Here is an 18,593-nt window from a genome sequence, read left to right on the forward strand (position 1 = left end):
AGCCGCCGTCCGTCAGGGAGGTGAGCCGGCTCTCCCAGTCACTCTCCCTCACACTCACTCTCTCACGCCCACAGTGTAGACTCTCCCAGTGTCACACAGCGCAGACGGCTCTCCCAGTCTCTCACACACACAGAGCGCAGACGGCTCTCCCAGTCTCTCACACACAGAGCGCAGACGGCTCTCCCAGTCTCTCTCACACACAGAGCGCAGACGGCTCTCCCAGTCTCTCTCACACACAGAGCGCAGACGGCTCTCCCAGTCTCTCTCACACACATAGCGTAGACGGCTCTCCCAGTCTCTCACACACACAGCGCAGACGGCTCTCCCAGTCTCTCTCACACACAGCGCAGACGGCTCTCCCAGTCTCTCTCACACACAGAGCGCAGACGGCTCTCCCAGTCTCTCTCACACACAGAGCGCAGACGGCTCTCCCAGTCTCTCTCACACACAGCGCAGACGGCTCTCCCAGTCTCTCACACACACAGCGTAGACGGCTCTCCCAGTCTCTCACACACAGAGCGCAGACGGCTCTCCCAGTCTCTCTCACACAGAGCGCAGACGGCTCTCCCAGTCTCTCACACACACAGCGCAGACGGCTCTCCCAGTCTCTCTCACACACAGCGCAGACGGCTCTCCCAGTCTCTCACACACACAGCGTAGACGGCTCTCCCAGTCTCTCACACACAGAGCGCAGACGGCTCTCCCAGTCTCTCACACACACAGCGCAGACGGCTCTCCCAGTCTCTCTCACACACAGCGCAGACGGCTCTCCCAGTCTCTCTCACACAGAGCGCAGACGGCTCTCCCAGTCTCTCTCACACACAGCGCAGACGGCTCTCCCAGTCTCTCTCACACATAGCGCAGACGGCTCTCCCAGTCTCTCTCACACACACAGCGCAGACGGCTCTCCCAGTCTCTCACACACAGAGCGCAGACGGCTCTCCCAGTCTCTCACACACACAGCGCAGACGGCTCTCCCAGTCTCTCTCACACACAGCGCAGACGGCTCTCCCAGTCTCTCTCACACAGAGCGCAGACGGCTCTCCCAGTCTCTCTCACACACAGCGCAGACGGCTCTCCCAGTCTCTCTCACACACAGCGCAGACGGCTCTCCCAGTCTCTCTCACACATAGCGCAGACGGCTCTCCCAGTCTCTCTCACACACACAGCGCAGACGGCTCTCCCAGTCTCTCACACACAGAGCGCAGACGGCTCTCCCAGTCTCTCACACACACACAGCGCAGACGGCTCTCCCAGTCTCTCACACACACAGCGCAGACGGCTCTCCCAGTCTCTCTCTCTCTCTCACACACACACACACACAATGGCCTCTGAGAGGAAATGTTACAGTTTTATTAAATTCAGATATAAAAAATCCACACACATTCCCCCCAGCTCAGTGCCCCGTGAGCGACAGCCACTCGTACAGAGCACCCCCACTCTCGGAGCCCACTGTTAACTCACACCGAGGGGGGACCCCCGTGTGACATCACGCCCCAGGGCGGTCACTCCGTGGGCAGAGCCGGGAGGCCCGCGGTCCGGCTGGCTCCGAGGGGCGTGCCCCTGCTGTCCGGGAGCGCAGCTCACACAGGCCGGCCCCACTGGCCCCGGGGGTCCGAGCCCTGCTGGGGGTCCCTGCCGGGGGTCCCCGCCGGGGGTCACTGCCGAGCTCGGGCGAAGGCGTCGCGGAGCCAGGTGGAGTCCTCATACAGCCGCGGGTCACCCAGACACTCCGCTGTGCGCTTGTACAGGTAGTAGTACAGCACCGCCGCTGGGGGGACAGACAGACAGGTAGTAGTACAGCACAGCCGCTGGGGGACAGACAGACACACAGACAGACAGGTAGTAGTACAGCACCGCCGCTGGAGAGACAGACAGACACACAGACAGACAGGTAGTAGTACAGCACCGCCGCTGGAGAGACAGACAGACACACAGACAGACAGGTAGTAGTACAGCACCGCCGCTGGAGAGACAGACAGACACACAGACAGACAGGTAGTAGTACAGCACCGTCGCTGGAGAGACAGACAGACACACAGACAGACAGGTAGTAGTACAGCACCGCCGCTGGGGGACAGACAGACACAGACAGACAGGTAGTAGTACAGCACCGCCGCTGGGGGACAGACAGACACAGACAGACAGGTAGTAGTACAGCACCGCCGCTGGGGGACAGACAGACACACAGACAGACAGGTAGTAGTACAGCACCGCCGCTGGGGGACAGACAGACACACAGACAGACAGGTAGTAGTACAGCACCGCCGCTGGAGAGACAGACAGACAGACAGGTAGTAGTACAGCACCGCCGCTGGAGAGACAGACAGACACACAGACAGACAGGTAGTAGTACAGCACCGCCGCTGGAGAGACAGACAGACACACAGACAGACAGGTAGTAGTACAGCACCGCCGCTGGGGGACAGACAGACACACAGACAGACAGGTAGTAGTACAGCACCGCCGCTGGGGGACAGACAGACACACAGACAGACAGGTAGTAGTACAGCACCGCCGCTGGGGGACAGACAGACACACAGACAGACAGGTAGTAGTACAGCACCGCCGCTGGGGGACAGACAGACACACAGACAGACAGGTAGTAGTACAGCACCGCCGCTGGAGAGACAGACAGACAGACAGACAGACAGACAGACAGACAGGTAGTAGTACAGCACCGCCGCTGGAGAGACAGACAGACACACACACAGACAGGTAGTAGTACAGCACCGCCGCTGGAGAGACAGACAGACAGGTAGTAGTACAGCACCGCCGCTGGGGGACAGACAGACACACAGACAGACAGGTAGTAGTACAGCACCGCCGCTGGAGAGACAGACAGACACACAGACAGACAGGTAGTAGTACAGCACCGGCGCTGGGGGACAGACAGACACACAGACAGACAGGTAGTAGTACAGCACCGCCGCTGGAGAGACAGACACACAGACAGACAGGTAGTAGTACAGCACCGCCGCTGGAGAGACAGACAGACACACACACAGACAGGTAGTAGTACAGCACCGCCGCTGGAGAGACAGACAGACACACAGACAGACAGGTAGTAGTACAGCACCGCCGCTGGGGGACAGACAGACACACAGACAGACAGGTAGTAGTACAGCACCGCCGCTGGAGAGACAGACAGACACACAGACAGACAGGTAGTAGTATAGCACCGCCGCTGGAGAGACAGACAGACAGACAGACAGACAGACAGACAGACAGGTAGTAGTACAGCACCGCCGCTGGGGGACAGACAGACACACAGACAGACAGGTAGTAGTATAGCACCGCCGCTGGAGAGACAGACAGACAGACAGACAGACAGACAGACAGACAGACAGACAGACAGGTAGTAGTACAGCACCGCCGCTGGAGAGACAGACAGACACACAGACAGACAGGTAGTAGTACAGCACCGCCGCTGGAGAGACAGACAGACACACAGACAGACAGGTAGTAGTACAGCACCGCCGCTGGGGGACAGACAGACACACAGACAGACAGGTAGTAGTACAGCACCGCCGCTGGGGGACAGACAGACACACAGACAGACAGGTAGTAGTACAGCACCGCCGCTGGGGGACAGACAGACACACAGACAGACAGGTAGTAGTACAGCACCGCCGCTGGGGGACAGACAGACACACAGACAGACAGGTAGTAGTACAGCACCGCCGCTGGAGAGACAGACAGACACACAGACAGACAGGTAGTAGTACAGCACCGCCGCTGGGGGACAGACAGACACACAGACAGACAGGTAGTAGTACAGCACCGCCGCTGGAGAGACAGACAGACACACAGACAGACAGGTAGTAGTACAGCACCGCCGCTGGAGAGACAGACAGACACACAGACAGACAGGTAGTAGTACAGCACCGCCGCTGGAGAGACAGACAGACACACAGACAGACAGGTAGTAGTACAGCACCGCCGCTGGAGAGACAGACAGACACACAGACAGACAGGTAGTAGTACAGCACCGCCGCTGGAGAGACAGACAGACACACAGACAGACAGGTAGTAGTACAGCACCGCCGCTGGGGGACAGACAGACACACAGACAGACAGGTAGTAGTACAGCACCGCCGCTGGAGAGACAGACAGACACACAGACAGACAGGTAGTAGTACAGCACCGCCGCTGGAGAGACAGACAGACACACAGACAGACAGGTAGTAGTACAGCACCGCCGCTGGAGAGACAGACAGACACACAGACAGACAGGTAGTAGTACAGCACCGCCGCTGGAGAGACAGACAGACACACAGACAGACAGGTAGTAGTACAGCACTGCCGCTGGAGAGACAGACAGACACACAGACAGACAGGTAGTAGTACAGCACCGCCGCTGGGGGGACAGACAGACAGACAGACAGACAGACAGACAGACAGGTAGTGGTACAGCACCGCCGCTGGGGGACAGACAGACAGACAGACAGGTAGTGATACAGCACAGCCGCTGGGGGGACAGACAGACACACAGACAGGTAGTAGTACAGCACCGCCGCTGGGGGACAGACAGACAGACAGACACACAGGTAGTGGTACACCACAGCCGCTGGGGGGACAGACAGACAGACAGGTAGTGGTACAGCACAGCCGCTGGGGGGACAGACAGACAGACAGGTAGTAGTACAGCACAGCCGCTGGGGGACAGACAGACAGACAGACACACAGACAGGTAGTAGTACAGCACAGCCGCTGGGGGACAGACACACAGACAGACAGACAGGTAGTAGTACAGCACAGCCGCTGGGGGGACAGACACACAGACAGGTAGTAGTACAGCACAGCCGCTGGGGGGACAGACAGACAGACAGGTAGTGGTACAGCACAGCCGCTTGGGGGACAGACAGACAGGCAGACAGGCAGGCAGGTAGGTAGGTAGGTAGTAGTACAGCACAGCTGGACCGAACTGGGAACTGGACCAAGACTAGGTCGCGTGTGGGCAGAGGGAGGGGTCAGTCCTGCAGAGTTCACAGGTGTCTCCAGTCAGGGGCTAAAGGTCACCGTCCCTCTGAAGTCCAGAGCCCAGTACCCGGTCCGGTCCGGTCCACGTGTGGGCAGAGGGAAGGCCCGTGAGACTCACCCAGCCTCTGGAACACGAACAGAGCCTGCAGTCCACCTGTCCACACGAACCGTCTGGAGTCCAGCCAGCGCAGGTTCTGCAGACAGACAGGGAGACAGGAGGATCAGCGCTCAGGGTCACGGTCAGCTGGCACAGACAGACAGACAGACCGCCCGCCACACAGGCACACAGTACCAGTATCCAGCAGTGGAAGGCGATGCTGAGCCCCAGGTACAGAGCCGACAGCACCAGCAGGGCCCGGAAGCGCTCCAGCAGCAGAGACACCAGGCCCACCTGGAACACGAAGGTGTTGAACAGCATCAGCAGCACAATGATCATGTTGAACAGGATGGCGATGTCCTGGATACTGAGAGAGAGAGAGAGGGGTTAATACACACACACTGACTGGACACTCCAGTACATTAACACTGCACTGAGAGAGAGGGGTTCATACAGACACACTGACTGGACACTCCAGTACATTAACACTGCACTGAGGGGTTAATACAGACACACTGACTGGGCACTCCAGTATATTAACACTGCACTGGGAGAGAGAGGGGTTAATACAGACACACTGACTGGACACTCCAGTACATTAACATTGCACTGAGAGAGAGGGGTTAATACAGACACACTGACTGGACACTCCAGTACATTAACACTGCACTCCAGTGCATTAACACTGCACTGAGAGAGAGGGGTTCATACAGACACACTGACTGGACACTCCAGTACATTAACACTGCACTGAGAGAGAGAGGGGTTAATACAGACACACTGACTGGACACTACAGTACATTAACACTGCACTGAGAGAGAGAGGGGTTAATACACACACACTGACTGGACACTTCAGTACACTAACACTGCAATGAGAGAGAGAGGGGTCAATACAGACACACTGACTGGACACTCCAGTACATTAACACTGCACTGAGAGAGAGAGGGGTTCATACAGACACACTGACTGGACACTCCAGTACATTAACACTGCACTGAGAGAGAGAGGGGTTAATACAGACACACTGACTGGACACTCCAGTACATTAACACTGCACTGAGAGAGAGAGAGGGGTTAATACAGACACACTGACTGGACACTCCAGTACATGAACACTGCACTGAGAGAGAGAGGGGTTAATACAGACGAATGACCCCCAGCTTCTCTCCCTGTCTGTGTGTCTCATGGAGAGCAAGCTGGGGTCTGCGAAAAAACGAATTCCTCATGCAAGACATTGTATACAGATAAGATAAGATCACTTTATTAGCCCTATACAATGTCTTGCATGAGGAATGTGTCTTTGCGCAGAGCCACCACACCGAGACTCAGTCCCCTCTCCCCTCCTCTGCCCACAGGGACCTACATGAACAGCACCAGCTGGATGACGGGGGCGGCCCTCAGCAGCTCGCTGAACGAGTTCACAAACAGGTCGTATCCCAGCAGCACCAGCTGCACAAGAAGCACCAGCGAGTAGTTACTGGTCTGCAGCATCCCGGGCCGGGCCTTCGGCAGAACCTCCACGCAGAGCACAGCACAGGGGTCCGGAGGCAGGGAGAGCAGACCAGTCCCAGACGGACCAGAAGCACCGTCACGCCAGGCCCTTCAGCACCAGGAAACGAGTCCGTGCAGCCCGGCTCGGTGCAGGAAAGGGGCCGATCCGGGCCCTGTTGTACGCCAAGCAGCCCGGGTCGGTGCCGGCTTGGACTGCAGAGGCAAGGGTACAGAGAGCCGCGGGCTGCTGGCCGGGGCGGGGCGGGTCGGACTGTGTGCCTCAGTGAGCCCGCAGTGCGCAGGCGAAACAGGGCGTTAGGAGTCCTGGGACAAAGAGGAGAGGCAAGTAAGCCGAGAAAGACAGTAAAACCACACACTGCGGTCAAACCCTGACCCCTCTTACCTCAAACACCTCTCCTTTCCTCTCTCTTGCAATGCATGTTTGTACTGAGTAGAGCAGTGTGTCGTGTGTGCTCTGCAGTGTGACAGTAGTGTGACAGTAGTGTGAGAGCAGTGTGTGCTGTGCAGTGTGAGAGCAGTGTGTGCTGGGCAGTGTGAGGGCAGTGTGTGCTGTGCAGTGTGAGGGCAGTGTGTGCTGGGCAGTGTGTGATGTGCAGTGTGAGAGCAGTGTGTGCTGGGCAGTGTGAGGGCAGTGTGTGCTGTGCAGTGTGAGAGCAGTGTGTGCTGTGCAGTGTGAGAGCAGTGTGTGCTGGGCAGTGTGAGGGCAGTGTGAGGGCAGTGTGAGGGCAGTGTGTGCTGTGCAGTGTGAGAGCAGTGTGAGGGCAGTGTGAGAGCAGTGTGTGCTGTGCAGTGTGAGAGCAGTGTGTGCTGTGCAGTGTGAGGGCAGTGTGTGCTGTGCAGTGTGAGGGCAGTGTGTGCTGAGCAGTGTGAGAGCAGTGTGTGCTGTGCAGTGTTAGGGCAGTGTGAGGGCAGTGTGTGCTGAGCAGTGTGAGAGCAGTGTGTGCTGAGCAGTGTGAGAGCAGTGTGTGCTGTGCAGTGTGAGAGCAGTGTGTGCTGTGCAGTGTGAGAGCAGTGTGTGCTGTGCAGTGTGAGAGCAGTGTGAGAGCAGTGTGTGTTGTGCAGTGTGAGAGCAGTGTGAGGGCAGTGTGAGGGCAGTGTGAGAGCAGTGTGAGAGCAGTGTGAGGGCAGTGTGTGCTGTACAGTGTGAGGGCAGTGTGAGAGCAGTGTGTGCTGTGCAGTGTGAGGGCAGTGTGTGCTGTGCAGTGTGTGATGTGCAGTGTGAGGGCAGTGTGTGATGTGCAGTGTGAGGGCAGTGTGTGCAGTAGAGTGTGAGGGCAGTGTGAGGGCAGTGTGAGAGCAGTGTGAGAGCAGTGTGAGGGCAGTGTGAGGGCAGTGTGTGCTGTGCAGTGTGAGAGCAGTGTGAGGGCAGTGTGTGCTGTGCAGTGTGAGAGCAGTGTGAGAGCAGTGTGTGCTGTGCAGTGTGTGCTGTGCTGGGCAGTGTGAGGGCAGTGTGTGCTGTGCAGTGTGAGAGCAGTGTGAGAGCAGTGTGTGCTGTGCAGTGTGAGAGCAGTGTGTGCTGAGCAGTGTGAGAGCAGTGTGTGCTGTGCAGTGTGAGGGCAGTGTGTGCTGTGCAGTGTGAGAGCAGTGTGTGCTGTGCAGTGTGAGGGCAGTGTGTGCTGTGCAGTGTGAGAGCAGTGTGAGGGCAGTGTGAGGGCAGTGTGTGCTGTACAGTGTGAGGGCAGTGTGAGAGCAGTGTGTGCTGTGCAGTGTGAGGGCAGTGTGTGCTGTGCAGTGTGTGATGTGCAGTGTGAGGGCAGTGTGTGATGTGCAGTGTGAGGGCAGTGTGTGCAGTAGAGTGTGAGGGCAGTGTGAGAGCAGTGTGAGGGCAGTGTGAGGGCAGTGTGTGCTGTGCAGTGTGAGAGCAGTGTGAGAGCAGTGTGAGGGCAGTGTGTGCTGTGCAGTGTGAGAGCAGTGTGAGAGCAGTGTGAGGGCAGTGTGAGGGCAGTGTGTGCTGTGGAGTGTGAGAGCAGTGTGAGGGCAGTGTGAGAGCAGTGTGTGCTGTGCAGTGTGAGGGCAGTGTGTGCTGTGCTGGGCAGTGTGAGGGCAGTGTGAGAGCAGTGTGTGCTGTGCAGTGTGAGAGCAGTGTGAGAGCAGTGTGTGCTGTGCAGTGTGAGAGCAGTGTGAGGGCAGTGTGTGCTGTGCAGTGTGAGAGCAGTGTGAGGGCAGTGTGAGAGCAGTGTGAGAGCAGTGTGTGCTGTGCAGTGTGAGAGCAGTGTGTGCTGTGCAGTGTGAGGGCAGTGTGTGCTGTGCAGTGTGAGAGCAGTGTGAGGGCAGTGTGTGCTGTGCAGTGTGAGAGCAGTGTGTGCTGTGCAGTGTGAGAGCAGTGTAAGAGCAGTGTGTGCTGTGCAGTGTGAGAGCAGTGTGTGCTGTGCAGTGTGAGAGCAGTGTGTGCTGTGCAGTGTGAGAGCAGTGTGAGGGCAGTGTGTGCTGTGCAGTGTGAGAGCAGTGTGTGCTGTGCAGCGTGAGAGCAGTGTGAGGGCAGTGTGTGCTGTGGAGTGTGAGAGCAGTGTGAGGGCATTGTGAGAGCAGTGTGTGCTGTGCAGTGTGAGAGCAGTGTGTGCTGTGCAGTGTGAGAGCAGTGTGAGAGCAGTGTGAGAGCAGTGTGTGCTGTACAGTGTGAGGGCAGTGTGTGCTGTACAGTGTGAGGGCAGTGTGAGGGCAGTGTGTGCTGTACAGTGTGAGGGCAGTGTGAGAGCAGTGTGTGCTGTACAGTGTGAGGGCAGTGTGTGCTGTACAGTGTGAGGGCAGTGTGAGGGCAGTGTGTGCTGTGCAGTGTGAGGGCAGTGTGTGCTGTGCAGTGTGAGAGCAGTGTGAGGGCAGTGTGTGCTGTGCAGTGTGAGAGCAGTGTGAGGGCAGTGTGTGCTGTGCAGTGTGAGGGCAGTGTGAGAGCAGTGTGAGGGCAGTGTGTGCTGTGGAGTGTGAGAGCAGTGTGAGAGCAGTGTGTGCTGTGCAGTGTGAGGGCAGTGTGTGCTGTGCAGTGTGAGGGCAGTGTGTGCTGGGCAGTGTGAGGGCAGTGTGAGAGCAGTGTGTGCTGTGCAGTGTGAGAGCAGTGTGTGCTGTGCAGTGTGAGAGCAGTGTGAGAGCAGTGTGTGCTGTGCAGTGTGAGAGCAGTGTAAGAGCAGTGTGTGCTGTGCAGTGTGAGAGCAGTGTGCGCTGTAGAGTGTGAGAGCAGTGTGAGGGCAGTGTGTGCTGAGCAGTGTGAGAGCAGTGTGTGCTGTGCAGTGTGAGAGCAGTGTGTGCTGTGCAGTGTGAGAGCAGTGTGTGCTGTGCAGTGTGAGAGCAGTGTGTGCTGTGCAGTGTGAGAGCAGTGTGTGCTGTGCAGTGTGAGGGCAGTGTGTGCTGTGCAGTGTGAGGGCAGTGTGAGGGCAGTGTGTGCTGTGCAGTGTGAGAGCAGTGTGAGAGCAGTGTGTGCTGTGCAGTGTGAGAGCAGTGTGAGAGCAGTGTGTGCTGTGCAGTGTGAGAGCAGTGTGAGAGCAGTGTGAGAGCAGTGTGTGCTGGGCAGTGTAAGAGCAGTGTGTGCTGTGCAGTGTGAGGGCAGTGTGTGCTGTGCAGTGTGAGGGCAGTGTGTGCTGTGCAGTGTGAGAGCAGTGTGAGGGCAGTGTGAGAGCAGTGTGAGGGCAGTGTATGCTGTGCAGTGTGAGAGCAGTGTGAGGGCAGTGTGTGCTGTGCAGCGTGAGAGCAGTGTGAGGGCAGTGTGTGCTGTGCAGTGTGAGGGCAGTGTGAGGGCAGTGTGTGCTGGGCAGTGTGAGGGCAGTGTGAGGGCAGTGTGTGCTGGGCAGTGTGAGAGCAGTGTGTGCTGGGCAGTGTGAGGGCAGTGTGAGGGCAGTGTGTGCTGTGCAGTGTGAGAGCAGTGTGTGCTGTGCAGTGTGAGAGCAGTGTGTGCTGTGCAGTGTGAGGGCAGTGTGAGAGCAGTGTGTGCTGTGCAGTGTGAGAGCAGTGTGAGAGCATTGTGTGCTGTGCAGTGTGAGGGCAGTGTGAGAGCAGTGTGAGAGCAGTGTGTGCTGTGCAGTGTGAGGGGAGTGTGAGGGCAGTGTGTGCTGTGCAGTGTGAGAGCAGTGTGAGGGCAGTGTGTGCTGTGCAGTGTGAGGGCAGTGTGTGCTGTGCAGTGTGAGGGCAGTGTGAGAGCAGTGTGAGAGCAGTGTGAGGGCAGTGTGAGGGCAGTGTGAGGGCAGTGTGTGCTGTGCAGTGTGAGGGCAGTGTGTGCTGTGCAGTGTGAGGGCAGTGTGAGCGCAGTGTGTGCTGTGCAGTGTGAGGGCAGTGTGTGCTGTGCAGTGTGAGGGCAGTGTGAGGGCAGTGTGTGCTGTGCAGTGTGAGGGCAGTGTGAGAGCAGTGTGAGAGCAGTGTGTGCTGTGCAGTGTGAGGGCAGTGCGAGAGCAGTGTGTGCTGTGCAGTGTGAGAGCAGTGTGTGCTGTGCAGTGTGAGGGCAGTGTGTGCTGTACAGTGTGAGAGCAGTGTGAGGGCAGTGTGAGAGCAGTGTGAGGGCAGTGTGTGCTGTGCAGTGTGAGAGCAGTGTGTGCTGTGCAGTGTGTGATGTGCAGTGTGAGAGCAGTGTGTGCTGTGCAGTGTGTGATGTGCAGTGTGAAAGCAGTGTGTGCTGTGCAGTCTGAGGGCAGTGTGTGCTGTGCAGTGTGAGGGCAGTGTGAGAGCAGTGTGTGCTGTGCAGTGTGAGAGCAGTGTGAGGGCAGTGTGAGAGCAGTGTGTGCTGTGCAGTGTGAGGGCAGTGTGTGCTGTGCAGTGTGAGAGCAGTGTGTGCTGTGCAGTGTGTGATGTGCAGTGTGAGAGCAGTGTGTGCTGTGCAGTGTGAGGGCAGTGTGTGCTGTGCAGTGTGAGGGCAGTGTGTGCTGTGCAGTGTGAGAGCAGTGTGTGCTGTGCAGTGTGTGATGTGCAGTGTGAGAGCAGTGTGTGCTGTGCAGTGTGAGGGCAATGTGTGCTGTGCAGTGTGAGAGCAGTGTGAGAGCAGTGTGTGCTGTGCAGTGTGAGAGCAGTGTGTGCTGTGCAGTGTGAGAGCAGTGTGAGGGCAGTGTGAGAGCAGTGTGTGCTGTGCAGTGTGAGGGCAGTGTGTGCTGTGCAGTGTGAGGGCAGTGTGTGCTGTGCAGTGTGAGAGCAGTGTGAGGGCAGTGTGAGGGCAGTGTGTGCTGTGCAGTGTGAGAGCAGTGTGAGAGCAGTGTGAGGGCAGTGTGTGCTGTGCAGTGTGAGAGCAGTGTGAGGGCAGTGTGAGGGCAGTGTGTGCTCTGTGGGCTCCCCTGAGCCTCCCCCGGGGGCAGGTCTCCACAGTTACCCCTCCGGCAGGCCTGCGGCGCTGCACTGGTGGTCATAGCGACGCAGCTCCCTGGGGTTCAGCGCCACTCCAGCGCTGCACTCGAGCCCGACCCGGCCCAGTCCCCACCTCCACCCCCAGCGCCCTGCAGTGGAACTGCTGTCTACCGCCTCTAACAGCACACTCGTCCCCTTCCTGACTATAACTGTCCCCCACACTCGTCCCCTTCCTGACTATAACTGTCCCCCACACTCGTCCCCTTCCTGACTATAACTGTCCCCCCACACTCGTCCCCTTCCTGACTATATCTGTCCCCCCACACTCGTCCCATTCCTGACTATAACTGTCCCCCCACACTCGTCCCCTTCCTGACTATAACTGTCCCCCACACTCGTCCCCTTCATGACTATAACTGTCCCCCCACACTCGTCCCCTTCATGACTATAACTGTCCCCCCACACTCGTCCCCTTCCTGACTATAACTGTCCCCCCACACTCGTCCCCTTCCTGACTATAACTGTCCCCCCACACTCGTCCCCTTCATGACTATAACTGTCCCCCCACACTCGTCCCCTTCCTGACTATAACTGTCCCCCCACACTCGTCCCCTTCATGACTATAACTGTCCCCCCACACTCGTCCCCTTCCTGACTATAACTGTCCCCCCACACTCGTCCCCTTCCCGACTATAACTGTCCCCCCACACTCGTCCCCTTCCTGACTATAACTGTCCCCCCACACTCGTCCCCTTCCTGACTATAACTGTCCCCCCACACTCGTCCCCTTCATGACTATAACTGTCCTCCCACACTCGTCCCCTTCATGACTATAACTGTCCCCCACACTCGTCCCCTTCCCGACTATAACTGTCCCCCACACTCGTCCCCTTCCCGACTATAACTGTCCCCCCACACTCGTCCCCTTCCCGACTATAACTGTCCCCCCACACTCGTCCCCTTCCTGACTATAACTGTCCCCCCACACTCGTCCCGTTCCTGACTATAACTGTCCCCCCACACTCGTCCCCTTCCTGACTATAACTGTCCCCCCACACTCGTCCCCTTCCTGACTATAACTGTCCCCCACACTCGTCCCCTTCCTGACTATAACTGTCCCCCACACTCGTCCCCTTCCTGACTATAACTGTCCCCCCACACTCGTCCCCTTCCTGACTATAACTGTCCCCCCACACTCGTCCCCTTCCTGACTATAACTGTCCCCCACACTCGTCCCCTTCCTGACTATAACTGTCCCCCACACTCGTCCCCTTCCTGACTATAACTGTCCTCCCACACTCGTCCCCTTCCTGACTATAACTGTCCCCCCACACTCGTCCCCTTCCTGACTATAACTGTCCCCCCACACTCGTCCCCTTCCTGACTATAACTGTCCCCCCACACTCGTCCCCTTCCTGACTATAACTGTCCCCCCACACTCGTCCCCTTCATGACTATAACTGTCCCCCCACACTCGTCCCCTTCCCGACTATAACTGTCCCCCCACACTCGTCCCCTTCCCGACTATAACTGTCCCCCCACACTCGTCCCCTTCCCGACTATAACTGTCCCCCACACTCGTCCCCTTCCCGACTATAACTGTCCCCCCACACTCGTCCCCTTCCCGACTATAACTGTCCCCCACACTCGTCCCCTTCCCGACTATAACTGTCCCCCCACACTCGTCCCCTTCATGACTATAACTGTCCCCCACACTGTCCCCTTCCTGACTATAACTGTCCCCCCACACTCGTCCCCTTCATGACTATAACTGTCCCCCACACTCGTCCCCTTCATGACTATAACTGTCCCCCACACTGTCCCCTTCCTGACTATAACTGTCCCCCCACACTCGTCCCCTTCCTGACTATAACTGTCCCCCCACACTCGTCCCCTTCCTGACTATAACTGTCCCCCACACTCGTCCCCTTCCTGACTATAACTGTCCCTCACACTCGTCCCCTTCCTGACTATAACTGTCCCCCACACTCGTCCCCTTCCTGACTATAACTGTCCCCCACACTCGTCCCCTTCCTGACTATAACTGTCCCCCCACACTCGTCCCCTTCCTGACTATAACTGTCCCCCCACACTCGTCCCCTTCCTGACTATAACTGTCCCTCCACACTCGTCCCCTTCATGACTATAACTGTCCCCCACACTCGTCCCCTTCCTGACTATAACTGTCCCCCACACTCGTCCCCTTCCTGACTATAACTGTCCCCCACACTCGTCCCCTTCATGACTATAACTGTCCCCCCACACTCGTCCCCTTCCTGACTATAACTGTCCCCCACACTCGTCCCCTTCCTGACTATAACTGTCCCCCACACTCGTCCCCTTCCCGACTATAACTGTCCCCCACACTCGTCCCCTTCCCGACTATAACTGTCCCCCACACTCGTCCCCTTCCTGACTATAACTGTCCCCCCACACTCGTCCCCTTCCCGACTATAACTGTCCCCCACACTCGTCCCCTTCCTGACTATAACTGTCCCCCACACTCGTCCCCTTCATGACTATAACTGTCCCCCACACTCGTCCCCTTCCTGACTATAACTGTCCCCCACACTCGTCCCCTTCATGACTATAACTGTCCCCCACACTCGTCCCCTTCCTGACTATAACTGTCCCCCACACTCGTCCCCTTCATGACTATAACTGTCCCCCACACTCGTCCCCTTCATGACTATAACTGTCCCTCCTACAGCAGCAGACCCGCATACTCACAGCTCACTGCAGACACTCGGCCTACAGCTCCCAGCCCTGTCCTCCTGCTGCCGGGGCTGTTCCTATAACAGTGCTGAGGAGTCACTAACAACAACAACAACAACGACAACAACAACAGTACTACAGCCGGGCGAGAGCGACTCCGTCTTCGCCCTCCACACTAAGCCTCTTACCGTCACACAACCGCAGCGAGGGGGAATCGCGGCGCCGCTGGCGAGCTGGCCGTGCCGACAGCATCCTCCCGTCCTGCGGCCGCGGCCCCGCCTGTGTTTGCGTCGCTAACGGGGAGACGTGGGAGCTGCTGTGGGCCCGGGGTGTCGTGGGGATCGTCCCGGCTCGGTCGCGCCTGTGAGCCCGGCTGCTGCTGCCTCCCGGTCTCCCCTGGCAACGCGCGCTGCCCCGCTACCGTAGCGCGCCTCGTATACGCGCACCTCGTCGCCCGCCGCCGACCGCTCGCCGTTCTCCGCTATGTCTGGGATCGACGGGTGTTTGCGAACAGAAGTTTAGAAATGTTCCCACTTTAAGAGCAATTTGCGGAATATATGTATACATCAAACAGCCACTTAAAAATCACCATTAATTTTGACACATCAAAAAAGAAGACTATTTTTTATTAAAGAATATTGAACAACGTAATAAATTCAAGAAAACCTCTGGGAAGTTTTCTTCTATTCTTGCTATTCTTGATATCCCTAGTATAGTTCGCTTTAATACCTAGCACTTTTTTACAAGTATAGAGCAGGATAGTTCGTTGACGGCGTGCGCTAAGTGTGGCAGCCGTTTTGGGGAATGAGCTTCCTTTCGGTCCTTTACGGTAAATAATATTCTAATACGTGCTGTGGTGGAGGTGTGTAGGAGTCCGAGCAGCGCCGCCTAGTGGCCCGAAGGACTGGCCGGCGTCTGGCAGCACGAATCTACAGGTTAGATTCAATTCAATTCAATTCAAGGTGCTTTATTAGCATGACCGATGGGTACAATCAGTGTTGCCAAAGCAAATGAAAGTAATGATATTTACATTAAACAAAACAAAAAATAGAAGTAAAATAAAATCTACAGACATTTACAACAAAGACATATTATAAAATATTGACATGTTAGATCTCAGTGAACCTTCAGTTCAAAGAGCTGTATCGGTAACTGGGATTAATTACAATGTTAGCGACAAATTAACAAAACAAAAAAATATAATAAGAAGAACAAGAAAATGAAGAAAGTTCTTATATTATTATTATTATTATTATTATTATTAATAATAATAATAATAACAACAACAACAGTAATGATGATAATAATTACGAAAAATTAAAAAATGCGGTGCTTTTATTTTCACGTAAAAGTGGCTAACAGACAGTATTACGGAATCTGCGATACACCTAGACAACAATGTATCTACGATCACAAACACTGCTCACCCGCTCTGGAAGTTTTAATGACCAAGTGCCGCCCCTTCTCTCTGCCGAGGGAATTTACAGCTGTTCTTATCACGGCCGTCTACACCCCCCTGACGCTAATGGCAGAGGAGCGCTGGTACTGTGGTACCGCACACTGCCAGAAACCAACAGGAACCCGCACATCCCGACGCAACCTTGATCCTCGCCGGTGACTTTGATCACACAAATCTCAACTCCGTTCTCCCGAAATACCATCAGCCTGTCTCCTTCCCAACGAGAGGAGAGAACACTGTGGAGCACGCTTACACCAAGACGTTTACACCAGTGTGGAAACTCAGACCACATCCCTGTTTCTCCTCCCGGCATACAGACAGCGGCACAGGCGAGTGAAACCAGCGCTCAGGACAGCGAAAGTGTGGCCTGAAGGAGCTGAATCAGTCCTGCGGGACTGGTCTGAAAGCACTGACTGGGATCACACACCGACATTTAGGATTATGCATGATCAGTCACTAGCTACATCAGGGCATGTGCTGACGATGTTACACTCACAAAAGAAATAAGAACTTTTCCTCACCAGAAACAGTGAACAGTGAGGTCCACATCCTAATCAAAGCAGAGGATGCAGCATTCAAAACGGGCAATAAATCAGAGCTAAGGTCAGCCAGGATCAATCTAAACAATGGTATTAAACATGCAGAAAACACACTCAAACAGGAATCAGAGGAACACTTCAGCACCAATGACCCCAGGTGCATGTGGCAAGGTATACAGGCCCTCACAGACTACAAGAGGAAGAACGTCTGTGCACCTGCCCATGATGCCTCCCTGCCTAACGAGCTCAACACCTTCTATGCTCGGTTTGAAGCCAACAACACAGAACCAGTCAACAGAGATACACCCTCTGCAGCTGACCAGCTGCTCTTGCTGTCTGCAGACGAGGTGAGGAGATCTCCACTAAGAGTGAACACACGCAAGGCTGCAGGACCTGACGGCATACCCAGTTGTGTCCTCAGAGCCTGCGCCCATCAACTGGCGGGTGTATTCACAAACATTTTCAACATGTCTCTGGCCCAAGCCGTAGTCCCCACCTGCTTCAAGACAACCACCATCATCCCAATACCGAAGAAAACCCCAGTGACATGTCTTAATGACTACCGACCGCTGGCACTAACACCTGTCATCATGAAGTGCTTCGAGAGGCTGGTCATGAAGCACATTAAGGACACCATTCCGAACACACTGGACCTGTTCCAATTCACCTCCCGGCCCAACAGATCCACAGGTGACACAGTCTCCATTGCCACACACACGGCCCTATCCCATCTGGACAAAAAGAACACATACGCATAATAATAATCATTGCTTACACTTATATAAAGCTTTTCTGGACACTCCACTCAAAGTGCTTTACAGGTAATGGGGATCCCCTCCACCACCACCAATGTGCAGCCCCACCTGGATGATGCGACGGCAGCCATAGTGCGCCAGAACGCTCACCACACACCAGCTCTCAGTGGGGAGGAGAGCAGAGTGATGAAGCCAATTCATAGATGGGGATTATTAGGAGGCCATGATTGGTAAGGGCCAATGGGAAATTTTGATTGGTTACACCCCTGCTCTTCTCAAGAAACGCCCTGGGATTTTTAATGACCACAGAGAGTCAGGACCTCTGTTTTATGTCTCATCCGAAGGACGGCGCTTGTTTACAGTATAGTGTCCCCGTCACTATGCTGGGGCATTAGGACCCACACAGACCGCAGGGTGAGCACCCCCTGCTGGCCTCATTCACACCTCTTCCAGCAGCAGCCTCAGCTTTCCCAGGAGTCTCCCATCCAGGTACTGACCAGGCTCACACCTGCTGAGCTCCAGTGGGCTGCCAGTTGTGAGTTGCAGAGTGACATGGTTGCAACTCACTACTATTCATCAACTTCAGCTCAGCTTTTAACACTATCATTCCAGAGAAACTAGTCAAGAAACTCAGTGCACTGGGTCATAACACCACCCTCTGCAACTGGACTCGGGACTTTCTGACAGGCAGACCTCAGGCTGTCAGGCTTGGAAACCACACCTCCAGCACAGTAACTCTGAACACTGGGGTCCCCCAGGGGTGTGTGCTTAGTCCATTGCTCGACTCCCTCTACACCCACGACTGTAAGGCCAAACACAACACCAACTCCATCATCAAGTTTGCCGATGACACCACAGTTGTAGGTCTGATCACAGACAATGATGAGAGGGCCTACAGGGAGGAGGTCAGTCCCCTTACAACGTGGTGTAAAGACAACAACCTCACCCTCAACGTCAGCAAAACCAAGGAGCTGATCGTTGATTTCAGGAAACTGCAAAACAGACATGCCCCTATCCACATCAACAGGACTGAGGTGGAAAGGGTCAGTAACTTCAAATTCCTTGGCGTCCATATCACCGAGGACCTCACAAGGTCTCTCAACGCCACCTGTCTGATCAAGAAAGCGCAACAGCGCCTGTACTTCCTAAGACAGTTGAAGAAGGTTAAGATATGTCCCCAGATCCTCACTAACTTTTACAGATGCACTACAGAAAGCACACTGACAGGTTGCATCACTGTGGTATGGCAACTGCAGTATTGCTGACCGCAAAGCCC

General features: G+C 55.8%; 1 protein-coding gene across 1 annotated transcript; it reads right to left on the reverse strand.

Annotated features, from left to right (window-relative positions):
- Positions 1-1,332: 1,332 nt before the first annotated feature.
- tmem138 (transmembrane protein 138) lies at positions 1,333-15,185 on the reverse strand. Its single transcript, XM_069181754.1, has 5 exons — positions 14,753-15,185; positions 6,448-6,899; positions 5,276-5,447; positions 5,102-5,177; positions 1,333-1,771 (listed from the first exon to the last, which is right to left on the reverse strand). The coding sequence occupies exons 2-5, from the start codon at positions 6,573-6,575 to the stop codon at positions 1,659-1,661; spliced, it is 489 nt and encodes a 162-aa protein (XP_069037855.1). The 5' UTR covers positions 6,576-6,899; positions 14,753-15,185; the 3' UTR covers positions 1,333-1,658.
- Positions 15,186-18,593: the final 3,408 nt, after the last annotated feature.

The sequence above is a fragment of the Lepisosteus oculatus genome, chromosome 21 (genome assembly GCF_040954835.1).
Source record: "Lepisosteus oculatus isolate fLepOcu1 chromosome 21, fLepOcu1.hap2, whole genome shotgun sequence".
NCBI lineage: Eukaryota > Metazoa > Chordata > Actinopteri > Semionotiformes > Lepisosteidae > Lepisosteus > Lepisosteus oculatus.